The sequence below is a fragment of the Arachis ipaensis genome, chromosome B7 (genome assembly GCF_059453495.1).
Source record: "Arachis ipaensis isolate K30076 ecotype BB chromosome B7, ASM5945349v1, whole genome shotgun sequence".
Lineage (NCBI taxonomy): Eukaryota > Viridiplantae > Streptophyta > Magnoliopsida > Fabales > Fabaceae > Arachis > Arachis ipaensis.
In genome coordinates, this window is record NC_142442.1 from 5,031,724 (window position 1) to 5,047,483 (window position 15,760).

Sequence of the window (15,760 nt, forward strand, 5' to 3'; positions counted from 1 at the left end):
CCTATCATCGTCTTCATCAACACTGGAACAGTCCTCATCCGAAACAGTCTCTGAGTCACTCGAAGGAGGTTTATACATCTCATCCTCCTCACTTTCTTGCCCATCAGCTTCTGTGGATGGTGATGGTTGGAGCTTTCTCATGATGCTGTCCACATCAATTGGGTCATCAAACTCTTCCACCCCTGCTTCTGCCGCAGTAGCTTCATCCACTATCTCTGGCTCATCAACTGGATGGTCGAAGTAAATGTAGAATTCATCCGTCGTTGAATTCTTCATCTTATTCTCTCGGAGTTCATTGATGCCTGCCTCTCCTCTCATAATGTGCAGTCCACCCTCAAGATCACTGCTAGTTGGGTCAAACCAATATACTGTCCTATATGATGCATACCCCAAACCCTTGAACAATGTCACCAAATCCCCAAAATTCACAAAGTCTAAGTCCATCTTCGGAAAATTTTCAACTTTCCCACCAATATACTCAAGAGTTCCACTGGGTTTTCTAGTAAAACGGCCTCCGTGGTGAAAAACAGGTACCACATACATATCATCCATCTGCATTGTCCACAGGTAGATAAACCAGAGATTAAACTCTACCTAATCAAAATTTCTAAATCAGTTAACTTCACATACATTTTCCTCATTCTTTTACCCCAAAACAAAAAAAAACCTGCAGTCCCCCCATAACCCAACACCATGCATTCTCAGTTAAACAACACACAAACTCTTCATTATCACCTTTACCTCTGTAGATGATGGCAGCTTCCTCTCCACACAAAGCTTGCCGTAATCTTCAACACCAACCACCTCGACTGACCACACCACCGCTTTCAACTGTAGGAAGTCGTTCTTTTTTTTGGAGGGAGAAGGGCGTTTCTATTCTGGTAGGGTTTTTTGTAATATATGGAGTAAGGGTTGGGTGTTATGGGAAATGCGAAGCTTCAAATATGGGGGATGGTGGCAACGGCATCGTTTGGCACTTCAGGGACTAATTTGTCCACTTAAATTTCGTCCCAATCCACCTCAGCGAGCGTAACGGCCACGTCATTCAGTGTCCCTCCATGTCAGCTGGGTCCGTTGCCGTTTTTGGCCCAAAACGGACGGAAGGGTATAATTGTCTCCCGTTTTAAAACGTGGGGGATCGAAATGTATTTTTCAATCTTGAGGGACGAAAATGTCCCCATTTTAAAAGGTCAGGGACCTATTTGTCTTTTAGTCTTATTTTTAATATGGAGGTAAGTTTGGTGTCTTGTCTCATTATGGAGTATACAAGTATTTGACCTGCATGTGGTGACAGTGGAACACAATTTGGACCGAGAAAGTTGTGGTAGTAGAACTAGGACGGTTCATTTTTAAAAAAATAAATTTTTATGCAAATTTGGAGGGTCCATTTTCTAATTAAAAAAAATTAATAGGAGGATCCGATTAATTCACCGTAAAATTTAAAATTGTTATCTCTCGCATTTCGAACTCTTCGATTTGGTGCCTCATTTTTTTGGCACACAACTCCCTCCCTTCGATTTCTTGTTTTATGGTATAGCCAAAAACTATAGAGGTGATATCTATAGTACAAAGATGATTGGACACAAAATGAAAAAAGTAGGATACAAGTTTAGTTTGAGCCAATACGAAGTTCTACTACAGGCCTATTTAATTGCCAAGCTTCCGGCACATGGAATGAGGGACATGATGAAAGCCGATAACATTTCAATCCAGTTCTTCGTCGTTTGTTGGTTCAAATTGATCATTTTTATAAGATTGAAACTTTAGATTTGCGTATCTTTAATGTATGAAATTGAGGAAATTAACAGATTCAAGTTTTTTAATTCTTATTCAATTTGTATGTGCTTTATTATTATTATTCAACTTACTTGCACCCTTAAAAAACTATTCCACACTCTTATAAAGCACTATTTTACTTCATATTAATGCGTTACACACATAGATGAAACATATTTAAATTAATGATGAAGGGTATTTCTAGTGAGGTGTTTTATGTTAAGGGAAGGATTTTTTTATTTTGTTTAAGGCCATCTATACCACTCTACACCCTAGACAATAGACACACATCCTTAGAATATATAAATTTTTAAATTTTTTCTCTTTATATAAATTTTTAAGACAACACACATCCGTTAAAAAATGTAGAATTTTTTTGGTGACTCAAAAAAAATGTAAAATTTAATTATACATATGATATTTAAAATATTTTTTATTAGTTTAATATTAATAATAATTAATTATAATAAAAGTACATAAAGAGTACATTTTATTTTATGGTGACTCAAAAAAAATGTAAAATTTAATTATACATATGATATTTAAAATATTTTTTATTAGTTTAATATTATAATAATTATTTAGATTATTTTTTATTAATTTAATATTAATAATAATTAATTATAGTAAAAATACATAAGAATAATCACAAAATATTTTTTTATTTTTATTTATTTGAAATTTTTAAAAATATTTTATGGTTAATTTTAAGTACTCTTTATGTACTCCTATTATAATTAATTACTATTAATATATATTAAACTAATAAAAAATAATTTAAGTAACAAAAATAATCCAAATAACATATGACATTTAGAATAATATAATATATGAAAAAGAAGTAATTAGACGTATAATTAATCGAAGGGTTCGATTAGTTCACCGTAAAATTTAAAATTTTTATCTCTGGCATTTCGAACCCTTTGATTTGGTGCCTCATTTTTTTGGCACACAACTCCCTCCTTTCGATTTCTTATTTCATGATATAGCCAAAAAACTATAGAGGTGATATCTATAGTACAAAAATGATTTGGTACAAAATGAAAGAAGTGGGATACAAGTTTAGTTCGAGGCAGGGAATTAATGTACTTTGAGGGTTATCCAGAACCTTCTAAATGGAAATTTGCTGGAGTTCTTTTATCAATTCGTGGCCCTCAGGCCAAAAGAAAGGCAGTTTTAATTGAACACTTTATAACCGTTGGGTTAAAAGAAGATGCCAAAGATTTATTGAAGAAGATGGAAGATTTATTGAACCTACAAAAGAATCCTCAGGTTGGTAGGTATTTACTTCTATCTTATGCAAAATTGGATGATACAAATGAAATGAGAAAAATTTGGGAGCTTTGTCAAGCTTGCCCTCAAAGGGAAGTGTGTCTGGCTGCAATTGAGTCCATTGCCGAATTGAATAAAATTGATGAAGCAGAGGCGGCTTTTGAGTTTATGTCAAAGAAAAATATTTTATGGTTAATTTTATGTACTCTTTATGTACTCCTATTATAATTAATTACTATTAATATATATTAAACTAATAAAAAATAATTTAAGTAACAAAAATAATCTAAATAACATATGACATTTAGAATAATATAATATATGAAAAAGAAGTAATTAGACGTATAATTCTACCTTCATAAAAAGCAACTTAAAAAGAGAAAAAAAAATAAATTAGACAGGGGATTAATGTAATTATGGTAGTTGTAGTTTGCAGGAACCAAAAAGGCTAAACATTTGAAGGGTAAAAGTGGAAGTCAAAAGAAGTGAAGAAAAAAAAGTTTTTATTCTAAAACTAAAAAATGATTCATGATATTATGCTGTTAAGAAATCACATTACTGCATATTAGAATAATTCTTAATATGTAAGTGATATTTTATTGTTAGTATTATTTAATGTTATTTTTTATAAAAATATTTCATTCAAACAAAATGCTTTCGGTCTTTAACAAATTAAAATAGTGATTTCTAGCTAACACTTTCGTAAATAAGAAATTGAATACCCTCTATGACTTATTCAACTATTATTAAAAAAAATTAATTTATGTAATTTTAGTTAATACTAATAACTTCTTTAACTTTAGTTAATTAAATCAAATTACAAAAGTGTGATAAACCTATTTTTCAAATTACGATAATTTTCAAAGAGATTTTTTTTACGATTTTTTCAATTTTTTCACTCTATATATACAAAATTTGTTAATAAGTTCCATCCATAAAATCAAAACCTAAAAATAAAAGTTAAAAAGTTATATCAATATGTCTAACATGTCCATCCCTAATTTCTTTGTACATATTTTTCGTTTTAACCTTCGATTTCATTTTGTTTTTATTTTTTCTAACATTTATTTTCAGCTTTTAATTTAATTTTATTTGTTTTATTTAATTTTTGGATTAGAACACGTTAAGAAAACTTGATGCATTGAGAAATTGAAAATATTGTAAAATGTTAATTTTTTTAAAATTATTGTAATTTGCAAAATGAATTTAGTATAGTTTTATAATTTGTTTAATTAATTAAGGCTAGAGAAGTGATTAGCATTAATCATGATGACACAAATCAATTTTTTCAATAATAATTAAATAAGTCATAAAAGATACTCAAATCCACTTAATAATATATTTCGCACCACTAAAATATTTTGTTACCATATTCATACAATTTCACATCACTAGACCAATCTTAGCATATACACCACCCTATCCTCTTTATATAAATTTTTAAGCCAAGGCACATCCTTTACAAAATTTAGAATCTAATTATTATACATATGACATTTAGAAATTAGAATCATGAAATATAATATATGAAAAAGAGTAATTAGATGTAAAATTCTACACTCATAAAAAGTAGCTTAAAAAGAGAAAAAAGATAAATTAGACGCATAGCTTATAAGTTAAAAGGCAACATCAAGAAATAGAAGAATAAAAAGATGAGAAGATTATTTATGCAACGAAAGGTGGAAAAAAAAAGCTAGGAAACAAAGAAAGAGACACAAAGAAGGGGGATTACGCATCTGAATCTGATTGAAGTGGCTTTCAGATGCAGACAATTTGGAATGTGCTTTGTGACCACCATTTCTGTCAAATCCATTCTCAACCTTTTGGGGTCGCCTCCACTCCTATTTTATCATAATCATCATCATTATTCTTAATTAACATTTCACATGTTAATAACAATCCATCTATAATTAGGAAAGTGTAATATGGTGACTCATTGTCTGATTTCTTACCTAAGATTAGAAATTTGAGTCCTATTTTAAACGTAAAAATATCTCATAGTTAATTATCTCTCTTTCATTGGATGATTTATGATAAAAAAAAATTAGTCATCATATTAGACTATAAATATTTTTAAAAAACAAAAAAATTCAGTATATTGACAAGTGAATTGAAGAATAATTAATTTGTAGATCTTAACTCTATTTAAAAATTTGTCGTTGGCAAATAAATTACTACATGCACGAGGTGAAATTTAAATTTTCAATATTTAGAATTCGTTTGGAAAGTTTCAAAAGTTTTTTTTTTTTGAGTTTTTGACTCATAAAAGTAGTAGTATTAATGTCTGATACAATTTTCAAAATCAAATTGTAACTTTCTAAAAAACTATTTAAATACTCACAGAGAAGTTAAAAAAATGACTTCTCTTATAATAAAAATTCTTTTATCATATTTTTTTTAAAATAAACACTTTTAGAACTAAAAAATCAAATACAAAATAATTTATTTATAAACTACTTTTAATATAAACATTTATTATTTAAATTTATTTTTTAAAATAAATTTAATTAAACCGTTTATTCAAATGGTCAAACATTTTCTTGTTAATACTAAACAATTCAAATAATTAATAATTTGATTGAATGTAATTATAAGTAATTAATTAGATACATTTATAAAATTATTTTTTACTATAAACATCAGAATTGAATTCTATAAACTTATAGGATTTGAGTAATCGCTTGAGTTATGTATGACACACACAGCACATAATCGGACTCTTATGAGTAACGTATGACTTCCAGTTAAAAAAAAGTCAAAACCCCATAAATAAATCTCTCTCTCTCTCTTCATTCATCCACCACTTTCCTTTGCTTTCCCTGAAAATCCTCTTGCCCATCATTTTTTCATGCCAAAGTTGGGTTCTTTTGTGCATGTTTTGCTTCAAAGCTTGAGCCTTTCTTCAGTGGGGTGTTTCCAATTGGCGTGTGAGATCTGATCTGTATATGTGAGTCTGAGAGTCTATCTTAGTTAATTGTAGCTCAAATATGATATTCTGCTTCTCTTCTTATTTGCGTTTAAGGTTTTTGATATTTCATTTTATGATTTTTTATTTGCCTTTGGTTTAAATACCATTCCTTGTTGACTTCTTTTGTATATATAGGATTCTGATGTGGTGGCACATTGACTTCATTAAATATATATAACTATTTTATTATTCTTTTGATGCAGATTCTTTTCCTTTTTGAATTTGTGGAGCAACCACTGACCATAGCTTTGAGCTGAAAAGTGTGATTTTTTTAAGGACTAGTGTGGTATGAATGTGTTGGTTGTAAATCTCAGTTAGTTGGCTTCTGGAGATTCATAGAATCCATAGTTTTTTTAATAAGTGAAAAAGGATTTTGGAAAATGATTGTGAGGAAAAACATGGGGCGTGGGAAGACACTACTCATGCTGCTTATGGTGCTGGGATTTTTGTTTGCCACTTATAACTTTGTGTCATTGATCATAGAACATAAGGCTGGAGGTTTGTTGGAACCTTTTGATAAGAAAGTCATGGAGTCAACCAGCTCTAATTTGAAATACCATGTTGCATTGACTGCGACCGATGCTGCTTACAGCCAATGGCAATGTAGGATCATGTACTACTGGTATAAGAAAGTGAAGGACATGCCTGGATCAGACATGGGAAAGTTCACTCGGATTCTGCATTCAGGAAAGGCAGATCAGTTGATGGATGAGATACCTACATTTGTGGTTGATCCCCTGCCTGAGGGCTTGGATCGGGTATGTACATTTTTTTTTCTGATGCTGCTGTGAGAATTTGTATCATTTCATCACTAGGCCTGTGTTTGAATTTTGATGGGTGAATCCTTGACCAATATCAAATCTACAAAGCTTAATATACAGAATCAAGTTACTTTCTGTTAAGATAATAGTCTTCTTACTCCAGGTTATCGATGTTTTAATGCTAATTGTTTTTGCCGTTCAACGATTTTATCTCTCGAGTATTTTGTTGCTACAGTTTTAGTTCTGATGCAAGAATTGATTCTGTAGGGAGATCATAGAAACTTTAAGTGCTGAGTGATAAGAGGATAGCTTGTAAGACTTGTAGTAAAGTTTAGGGCGATTTTTCGTAGAGGTTTCTACACTCTATAGCATAGCAATATAGCATCATCTCTATGTTCAAGAAAAACCAAGATCACTGGGAAATTTCAGCCTTGTCCATGGTGTCATGTTGATGTTACATATTCATTGTTATTTATGCAAATCTACTCAAGGCTATTTATTATACTGCTCTTGAGCATTCTAATCTTTGATAACAATGATTGATGCTCATAATTTATATCTTTCTTTTTATACAGGGTTATATTGTCCTAAATAGACCATGGGCCTTTGTTCAGTGGCTAGAGAAAGCAGATATTGAGGAAGAGTAATGTCCAACTCATGCTTCTTTTCTTCTTTTTCGCTCTAGAATATTCGTATTATCCGATAAAAAAATCTAAGAAGCTGTGCATTTTATGGTTGTTGCAGATATATTCTGATGGCTGAACCTGACCATATATTTGTAAATCCTTTGCCGAATTTGGCTCACGGATCCCAACCAGCAGGGTATCCATTTTTCTATATAAAACCGGTCGAAAATGAAAAACTAATTAGGAAATTCTATCCGGAGGACAAGGGTCCTGTTACTGATGTCGATCCTATTGGCAACTCTCCTGTGATCATTCAGAAGGTGAAGTCTCGCTTAGTAATTGTATGAGGTGCCTTATTGATTCTTGTTGTGAATCTGTGATCCTCATAGCTTTTAACTGTCATAGCTATAGTAATATCAAATATACCTGATTTCGCAATAGCTTGGTTTTATTGCATTGATTCTTCATCATCAAACAGTCCCTGATGGAGGAAATTGCTCCAACATGGGTGAATATTTCATTGAGAATGAAAGATGATCAAGAAACTGATAAAGCTTTTGGATGGGTGCTAGAAATGTGAGTATCACTACAGAATTCGCCATTCGAAAGATTTATGTTTAAGGATTCTAAGGGTTGACTGATTGTTCTCTGTTGAATGAAAGGTATGCTTATGCGGTGGCGTCTGCATTGCACGGCGTAAAGCATATTCTTCGAAAAGACTTTATGTTGCAGGTTTGAATTGCTCATATCATGTTTTTCCATTCCTTTTTTCTTCTTAGTAGTTACATGAATCTTTGGGAATTTTCAGCCACCATGGGACTTGCATGTTGGGAAGAAGTTTATCATTCATTATACTTATGGATGTGACTACAATTTGAAGGTAAATTCACTTCTTTTGGTCTTGTGGCTTAAATGTGTTTGATGCATAACTTATTTGTTCTTTACTGAGTTTGTTTTCCAGGGACAACTAACATATGGGAAAATTGGCGAATGGCGATTTGACAAGAGATCATATCTTCTGGGTCCTCCACCCAAAAACCTTTCCTTGCCTCCTCCCGGTGTTCCCAAAAGTGTGGTAAGTGCTTTTCTGGCAACTATTTCTGAGATTGACATTATCATTGCCAAAAGGCAAGTGATAGACAATTTGATAATAGAACCCTAGAACATTTTAAATCAAATGGCTTCCAAGTGTTGAGTGCTTGCAGATTGTGTTTGAAACCACAGCAAAATCCTCATTTGTTGTATGAAGTGTTTTTCTGAGATTGTGTTTTAACTACTGAAGCTTCATTTCATTAAGGCCCTTATGTATGTGTATCAATTATGATGATTTTGTAGGTGAGGCTTGTAAAGATGGTGAACGAGGCTACTGCAAACATTCCTGAATGGGATTCATTGAATAGAAAAAGCTGATGCAAAAAGATAACAGATCTATATACACGCCATAAAGCCTTGGGGGCAATCATGCTATTTCATTGACTTAAAAAACATGAGGGCCACCAATACTGATTTAAATACATGTCAAATAGTTTACTGAGAGAGGAATTGTCTTGAATACAAAGAATTTTTTTTGTTCCGAGCTATGGAAATAGTTTTATTTTTGGTTTTTCTTATTATATATATATTTTTTAGTAGTCCCTCAGATTCATTGAACTCAGAACATGTAATTACAGGCTATTACATGCTTAAATTTTTGCCCAACGAAACTTCATAGTTCATTCGATCGTAAAATCATGTTACTTGCCTCAAAAGGTTTTATCTGAAACTTGGTTTTTACTTCAAAGATTTGTGGGTGAAACCTTTGCATTGTAAACGGTTTTCAAAGTTACATAATACCTTTTGTGTTATCAGAATAAAGTAGAATGTGTGATTTAACATCCAGAAAACTAAAGAGTATCCATAAAAATCCAAAGGGAATATTTATTTTATGAAGTTCGAGTTATCCTCGACTTAGAGAACAAAAAGACAGAGACAATGAAACCGTAGAGTCAATGGTCATATACAATAACACATTATTAGAACCTTAACAAATATGAAACCACTGAAACACTGAAACAGAAGTACTTAAACTCAGCCGTGACCCACAAAGTCATTATTATTTATAAAACCCAAAATATCCGACTTCAGAAAACCACTTCACACCTACCAACTTTCCCAGCTAGTCTGAAGCTTCCAAGTAGAAAAAGTAAGTGCCAGAGAATTGAAGAGCACTGTGTATAACAGGGCCGCTAGATGATGGTGGATTCTTACCGGTGCACCATTTATGACTTTCCCACTAGAGAAGCGAACAAACCATTGTCATACCACCAATCCCAGAAGATACAAGCTTCAAGACGAATGGATAATCTTTTATTTATCACCTTCTATCCACCCAACCAGACAAGGTGTTTACTTAACAACTTTGAACAGTAAAGATGCTTGCTTATCCTCCCTCATCTGCACTGATGAGCTTATCAAAATCTACAATAAATTTATACATGTTACAGCAAACTCAACAGTCCAATAGTCACCGGAACAAACAGAAAAAGGAATCTGTAAATATAAATATAATTATTTGGCACCCACCTGTTGTAGTAGCAAGTTCCAGCACCGAGTCTATCCAAATAAACTCCCAATAACATTCAATGACAAGGCAGCATATCTGGAGTTTGAATGGGAAGCAAAAGGAATGCACAGCACATCCATAATATTCCTTCAACATCATTAAAAAAAATTGTCAAGAAATTCAAATTTAACAGAATGAATTTGATCAAACCAATGGCAATTAATCAAGATCAGAAGCATACCGTCAATATTTGTATACTGGCACATCACACAAAGTAACGACCTGTCCAGATTGACTGTCCTTGAAATTGCTCAGGCAATGATGTAAACGGCTGATTTCCTGATGCGAGCTGCTGCTGCTGCTGTTGCTGCAGATAAAGCTGCTGCTGTTGCAGTAACAGCTGCTGATCATGGTGTGCTTTCAAAAGGTCAGATGTCTGATAGTCTTGCCAGCCATTCTGTTTTTCCACCTGTGCAGATGGAACTTGTTTGCCAGGGAAGGGAAAGCTAACTATCCCATTCAAGCCGTTGTTACTGCCTTGAAGAGGATTTGACACGGGGTAGCCAAGAGAACCATTGGCACCTAAACCTTTGGTTGCCGAAGGCAGCTGATATCCATCCAACCAACTATAGTCATCCAAAAGTGGATTCCCATTAACTAAATCTGAACTAACAGGTTCAATACCCTGTTTAACAGGAGCTTGACTAAAACCAGGTGGAGGTCCAAGATGCCTAGAAGGTCTGCTAACCGGAGATTTTCTAGAGCCAGCTTGCAGAGCTGATGATGTCTTCAAAACAGAGTTATCAGTAGTAATCGCAGAGGCTGCAATAGCATCTGCTTTGGATGATATAACAAAGTCTTGAGCTTTGGAGAGACCATAAAGTACACTCGCATCGGGAGCAACAGCTTGCTGGATAGGGACAGAACGTGCAGTATGGTTAGAGAATGCCCCTGAATCTTGCAGTGCCAGGTCAGGTTTCATCACATGCCCATTCTCAAAGAATCGAAGACCCTTTAAACTGTTTGCAAGAGAAACCTCCTCTAACCATCTTGAAGAATGTGGCTGAACTGGTTGCAGGTGTTGCGGAACTGGACCACTAACAGAAGCATGCAAGGATGGTTGATGGTTCATATGATTGACGGAGTTCAAAGCAGAATTCACATGAAATTTAATATGCTCTCCAGAAGCTATTGAGTTTTCATGGGGCACCCTTGATGACACAGCTACCAGATCATTTCGTTTTTCGGCTACTATAGGTTTAAAAACAATAACTTCATCATCATCCTCTCCTTCAACATGCTGGTGTTGGTCAGGCAGTACAGTTCCCACCTTTTTGTCTGTTGTATCTTCCTTCAACAATTCATCAGCACCAGAAATGCCAGAACCAGAGGGCAGAATAAGATCATCTGAGATTTGGGGCTCAACACCAACTGTAAATTTCTTTCCCTTCTGGTCAAAATATATCATTTTCTGATCAATCCTAACAACATTTGCTAAAGCCTTTCCTGCAGCTATAATCCTTTTGACCCTAGCTTTTCTTTCCTTCTCACCATCATTTCCAAAGGAAAGCTTCCTGGAAAAATCCAAGATGGTTTGTGCAGGAAGAAGTGGGACAAACCCTCTTAACTCAAAGTCCTCAGACAAAGCAAGCCGGTTTTCAGTCTCCCCTTCTTCATACCTACTCATGTTATTAAAGCAAGTCTCTTCTTCATTGTCTTCAATACACATAGCCCCAACTGAAAGAAGCTTATTTAACAAGGATATACAATGATCCCAAAATTTTGATCTAACAATTGCCTGATTCTCGTCCACATCATTGCCTGCAGCAAGATCGGGACAGCATGCCAACCACTCAACAAAAACCATAATGCCAGGTAAAAGATAACTACGAGAAGGATCATACAGCTGTGCACATCTCTCTAACATGAAACTCATCAATTTAAAAGCTGCAGTAAATGCATTCTGAAGTAGAACAGCACGCTGTACAATTTCAGCATAAGTTTGCCCTTCAGATTCCTTATTCACATTATGAACAGTAAATATAATAATGGAAACAATCCTGACGATGGCAAGTCCATTCTCAAGAGTGTCTGTGCCAAAATTCAGCTCCTCCTCCTGCCCTGTTGGCAGAAGATCACACAGGCCAGTGCTAACAAGAGAGAGAACTTCGGTGAAGGTCTCAAGGCTGCCATCATGAAAGAAACAAAGTGAAAAGAAAGTCAGAACATATTAATAATGTAATGGATAAAAGGGAGTGCATAGCATTGGTAGATCAAGATTATATACCTTGTTCGAGTGAATAATATTCCATTTAGACGGACAAAGCAAGTGCTGAAGGACTTGTATGTCTCTTGTATACTAGATGTTCCTTCCTTTTTGGGACAAGCTTCTGCATCATTACCCCTTGTTGCAAGTTTCCCTTCTGCTTTTCCTCTTCCTTTTCCAGTCAACTTCCCAGGACTATCCTTGACTGCAAGAGCTTTGACATCTCCATAAAGCTGAGAGAAACTTTGACGATTCTGTGGTATTACAAAAACTTTTAGTAAGGAAGTAATGCCAGAAGATCATATAAGAAGGATTTGTAGGCAAAAGCCAACACCAGACATCAAAACATGAAAACAAACAGACAACCAAGTTCAGAGGCATACTTGTCACCACTGACCACTTTTACTAGAAATGGCATTAAAACATCAAATACATTACTTGTGTATAATAAATCACAAGGCAAAAAAATAATAGGGATAAAATACAGGAAGATTAAGTCAAAAAGCACAATTGTTGCTCCTATGCACAAGCAAAATATACGGGAAAATAAAGAGCTGCATCGCATCACAAAAACAAAGAACAAGATAACACTTAACCCTTATGAAACAAGATAAGGGAAAGAAAAAAACCTCCATGGTCTCATTACCTTCTCAAATGCAACAATCAAATTATCTCTGGCTGTTGAAAATGGACTCTCCACAGCCAGACTCCTAAAATATCGATAAGCAGCTGCCAGCTCATCCCCAGAATATGAAGCCAATAAAGCAAGCTAAAAAGGAGGAAGAAGAAATACTTATCAAAATGGCATACAATACCTATAAGGCACACTTCGCATATGAGATGTTAACTACCAAAAATAAATCAGAGGCATAAACAGTTGAAGAATGCCACAAAGTACCTGATGATGGGGATTTCCACTTGAAGGCCATAGAGAAGCAGCTTGTAAATAGTAACTAGCAGCTGCTGCAAACTCTCGCTTCACTGAGTCACCTTCGCCATACAGTCCTTTGTAACGAGCAAGATCACCCAAGTATATCAAACAACGATGACATGATATTAAACCTTTCTTCATCTCGGCAGATTTCTTTGCATCTTTCTCCATCACAACCCGATTTTCTGAACCCTCAAAGTACCCTAGAGGAAGACCATACTTTGCTCTTATTTTCATAATAAGATCATGGTAAAATCCTGATGCTTCAGAAAGGAAAGCCTTGAATTGCAGCCTAATTTTATTTATCCGATCAGGTCGCGCTGGACCTTTCCCAGTTGATTTTGAGCCAGAAGCAAGAGCAGCACTAAAGTATGACCTCAATTCCTCAATCCGCTTATAATGCAACTGCCATAGCGCATACTCAATATTGTGCTGCTCAGCAAAAGCATGGTCCTCAAGAATTATTGCTTCATAGTTCTCACGCATCTGTGGCCATGTATTTGGATCTGATGGGACCTGAGCCTGGGCTGATCTCCGCCGCTTGCTTTCCAATTCAAGGTTCTAAATAAAATTGGCATGTTAGAAAATTATTTTTTGGTTAATATAACAAAAAATAATCTTTTTTAATAAATTTGAGCAAGTAATAGTAAACAAGTAAGCCACATCACACAATGGCATTCACAAAAGACGAGAACAGGAAAGTGCATGCTTGATGCTTTGTTCACGCTAAAATAAAGCTGCATCCAAAACATCGATATAAGCAACAGTCTATGCAAAAATAATAAAAATCAGGGTAGTGAGACAAGGAATCACTTGCGAAATAGGAAAAAAGAAAATGCAATGTTGTTCAGTGGAGTTTTGTTCGCCATTGGAAAAGGGGGGAATGACAGTTATCGTTAAAGCCCATGCCTCTAAATAGATCTAAACTTATTATATAAATACATTAAATTAAGAAAACACAAATAAGCTAGATATAAGTAACCAGATTCATGAAACATTTATCTTGGTAGATGATAAAAGATTCAGAGAAATAAAGCCCTGCTCGGTAATCAAGCTCACAATGACAATGGTGAGAGAAGGGGAGCATTACCTTATCATAAAGGCGTTGGGCACGCTCCCTTGACGAAGGAGCAGACATTTTATCCGTATCTACTATCATCGTCCATCAAAATATAAACTGACTAAACCCAAGCTGCATAAAACCTAAAAAAAAAAAATAGCAAAGGAATTGGTCAGTTCAGGGGGAAAAAAAATCTAAATCGGTCATTTAAGCAATATAAATAAACTGCAAATTGATGCTGCATAAATTCACCAACAATCAATACAAAAGGAGGCAGCCTCTCTATTACAATACAACATAAAATGTACCCACCGAAACCGAAATCCAAAACCAATAATTCAGTCAAAAACACACTGCAGACCAATTTCACTCCTAAATGAATACAACCCTAAATGACTTAAAAAAAACTCACTCATCAAAATCGCAAAACAAGGCTTGGTCCTATCTATCATAAGAAGGTAAGGAAAACCAAAAATTAAATGCATCAAATCCAAACATCAAATTCCCCCTTTGTTCCCACTGGTACAGTGACTGCATAAAAAAAAAACCCCATCGAACAAACGTACAAAACTCGAGATAATGCATCGGCAACGAACCTATTACTCAAAAACAATACCAGATCCGGCACAATCGAAGAAATCGATGCAACATACAACAACAATAAGCTAAAAATTATCCCTAAAAGCGACGAATGCATTAAGAAAAAGCTTTTTTCTTTCAAATAAACTAGGTCAACAGAAACAGAAAAAAAAAAGAAGAGAATTGGAAGAAGGAAATAGGTGACCTGCGTGATCGAAAGCGGAAATCGAAGGAGCGTAAGATGGAAGAAGGAATGAAGGCGTAGATTAGGGTTTGGTTGACGAAAGGGGAAGAAAGAAAGAAGGAAGAAAGAAGAAGAAAAAGGAAAAGAGGAGAGAGAAGAGAAAAAGGGGCGTAGATTTTTGTGTTTTCTGTTTGGTTCGTTTCAATGTTTAATTGTTTTGTTGGTGTTTTCAAAGGGGATGATGGATGGGATAAGAACCTTCTTTTTCTCTCCTTACAGGCGGTGCTTTTACGACGCCGTTTCGTGTCGTTTTGCTCTTCTATTCTTATTTCTCAATTTGACCCTACATCTACCCTTTCCTTTATTGCGTTTAAGAATTGTTATCATAATCTTTTATTTTTAAAGATAACATTAAGTCACCAAAATGATAATAAGATTAAATGTTATCTTTAGAATTTAATTTTTATTTACTGTTATTCATATAAAATATTTTTTTAAGGTTATCAAATTATATTGAATTTTTATGCAAAAATTTTAACATTTTAATGATAATCAGATAAATATATCAATTTTTTTATACTTGCAGTGTATTTAAATTATTTTTTTTTATTGTATAATTTTTTCATATATTTAATGTTGGTATTATTTAAAAATTGTTCAATAAAAATTGTAATTGATTTTATTATTTTAAAAGTAAAATTTGGAGAGTTAATGATTTCAAAATCCTCTTAAAAAATTGAGGAGTGATCTATTCTTACTTGTGAGGGTGGAAATTAGAAATTTCAACCATTAATT

The 15,760-nt window shown here is 34.0% G+C and overlaps 2 protein-coding genes across 3 annotated transcripts; one reads left to right on the top strand and one right to left on the bottom strand.

Moving 5' to 3' along the window:
• The first annotated feature begins 5,710 nt into the window (after positions 1-5,710).
• LOC107609776 (hydroxyproline O-arabinosyltransferase PLENTY) lies at positions 5,711-9,233 on the top strand. The gene is made up of 9 exons (XM_016311802.3): positions 5,711-5,995; positions 6,220-6,774; positions 7,353-7,420; positions 7,522-7,723; positions 7,882-7,979; positions 8,066-8,135; positions 8,212-8,283; positions 8,365-8,478; positions 8,739-9,233. Exons 2-9 carry the CDS (start codon positions 6,397-6,399, stop codon positions 8,811-8,813), a joined length of 1,077 nt encoding a protein of 358 aa, XP_016167288.1. The 5' UTR covers positions 5,711-5,995; positions 6,220-6,396; the 3' UTR covers positions 8,814-9,233.
• Positions 9,234-9,270: 37 nt separating this feature from the next.
• SMG7 (Telomerase activating protein Est1) lies at positions 9,271-15,225 on the bottom strand. Of its 2 annotated transcripts, none has more exons than XM_016310571.3 (8): positions 14,987-15,225; positions 14,233-14,345; positions 13,110-13,703; positions 12,858-12,980; positions 12,233-12,465; positions 10,187-12,131; positions 9,966-10,092; positions 9,271-9,860 (listed from the first exon to the last, which is right to left on the bottom strand). In XM_016310571.3, the coding sequence occupies exons 2-6, from the start codon at positions 14,299-14,301 to the stop codon at positions 10,211-10,213; spliced, it is 2,940 nt and encodes a 979-aa protein (XP_016166057.1). In that variant the 5' UTR covers positions 14,302-14,345; positions 14,987-15,225; the 3' UTR covers positions 9,271-9,860; positions 9,966-10,092; positions 10,187-10,210. The 2 variants fall into 2 exon arrangements, with proteins under 2 accessions (XP_016166057.1, XP_088349203.1); XM_088493077.1 differs by having other exon boundaries at positions 9,271-9,836; positions 14,987-15,203.
• Positions 15,226-15,760: the final 535 nt, after the last annotated feature.

Excerpts from the sequence above, each read along its gene's own strand:
- LOC107609776 (XM_016311802.3), top strand. The coding sequence starts at position 6,397 with ATGATTGTGAGGAAAAACATGGGGCGTGGGAAGACACTACTCATGCTG. Across the intron at positions 6,775-7,352 it reads TGCCTGAGGGCTTGGATCGG|GGTTATATTGTCCTAAATAG; the intron begins GTATGTACATTT and ends CTTTTTATACAG. Across the intron at positions 8,479-8,738 it reads CCGGTGTTCCCAAAAGTGTG|GTGAGGCTTGTAAAGATGGT; the intron begins GTAAGTGCTTTT and ends ATGATTTTGTAG.
- SMG7 (XM_016310571.3), bottom strand. The coding sequence starts at position 14,301 with ATGATAGTAGATACGGATAAAATGTCTGCTCCTTCGTCAAGGGAGCGT. Across the intron at positions 12,981-13,109 it reads GTGGAAATCCCCATCATCAG|CTTGCTTTATTGGCTTCATA; the intron begins GTACTTTGTGGC and ends CCTCCTTTTTAG. Across the intron at positions 12,132-12,232 it reads ATATTATTCACTCGAACAAG|CCTTGAGACCTTCACCGAAG; the intron begins GTATATAATCTT and ends TCATGATGGCAG.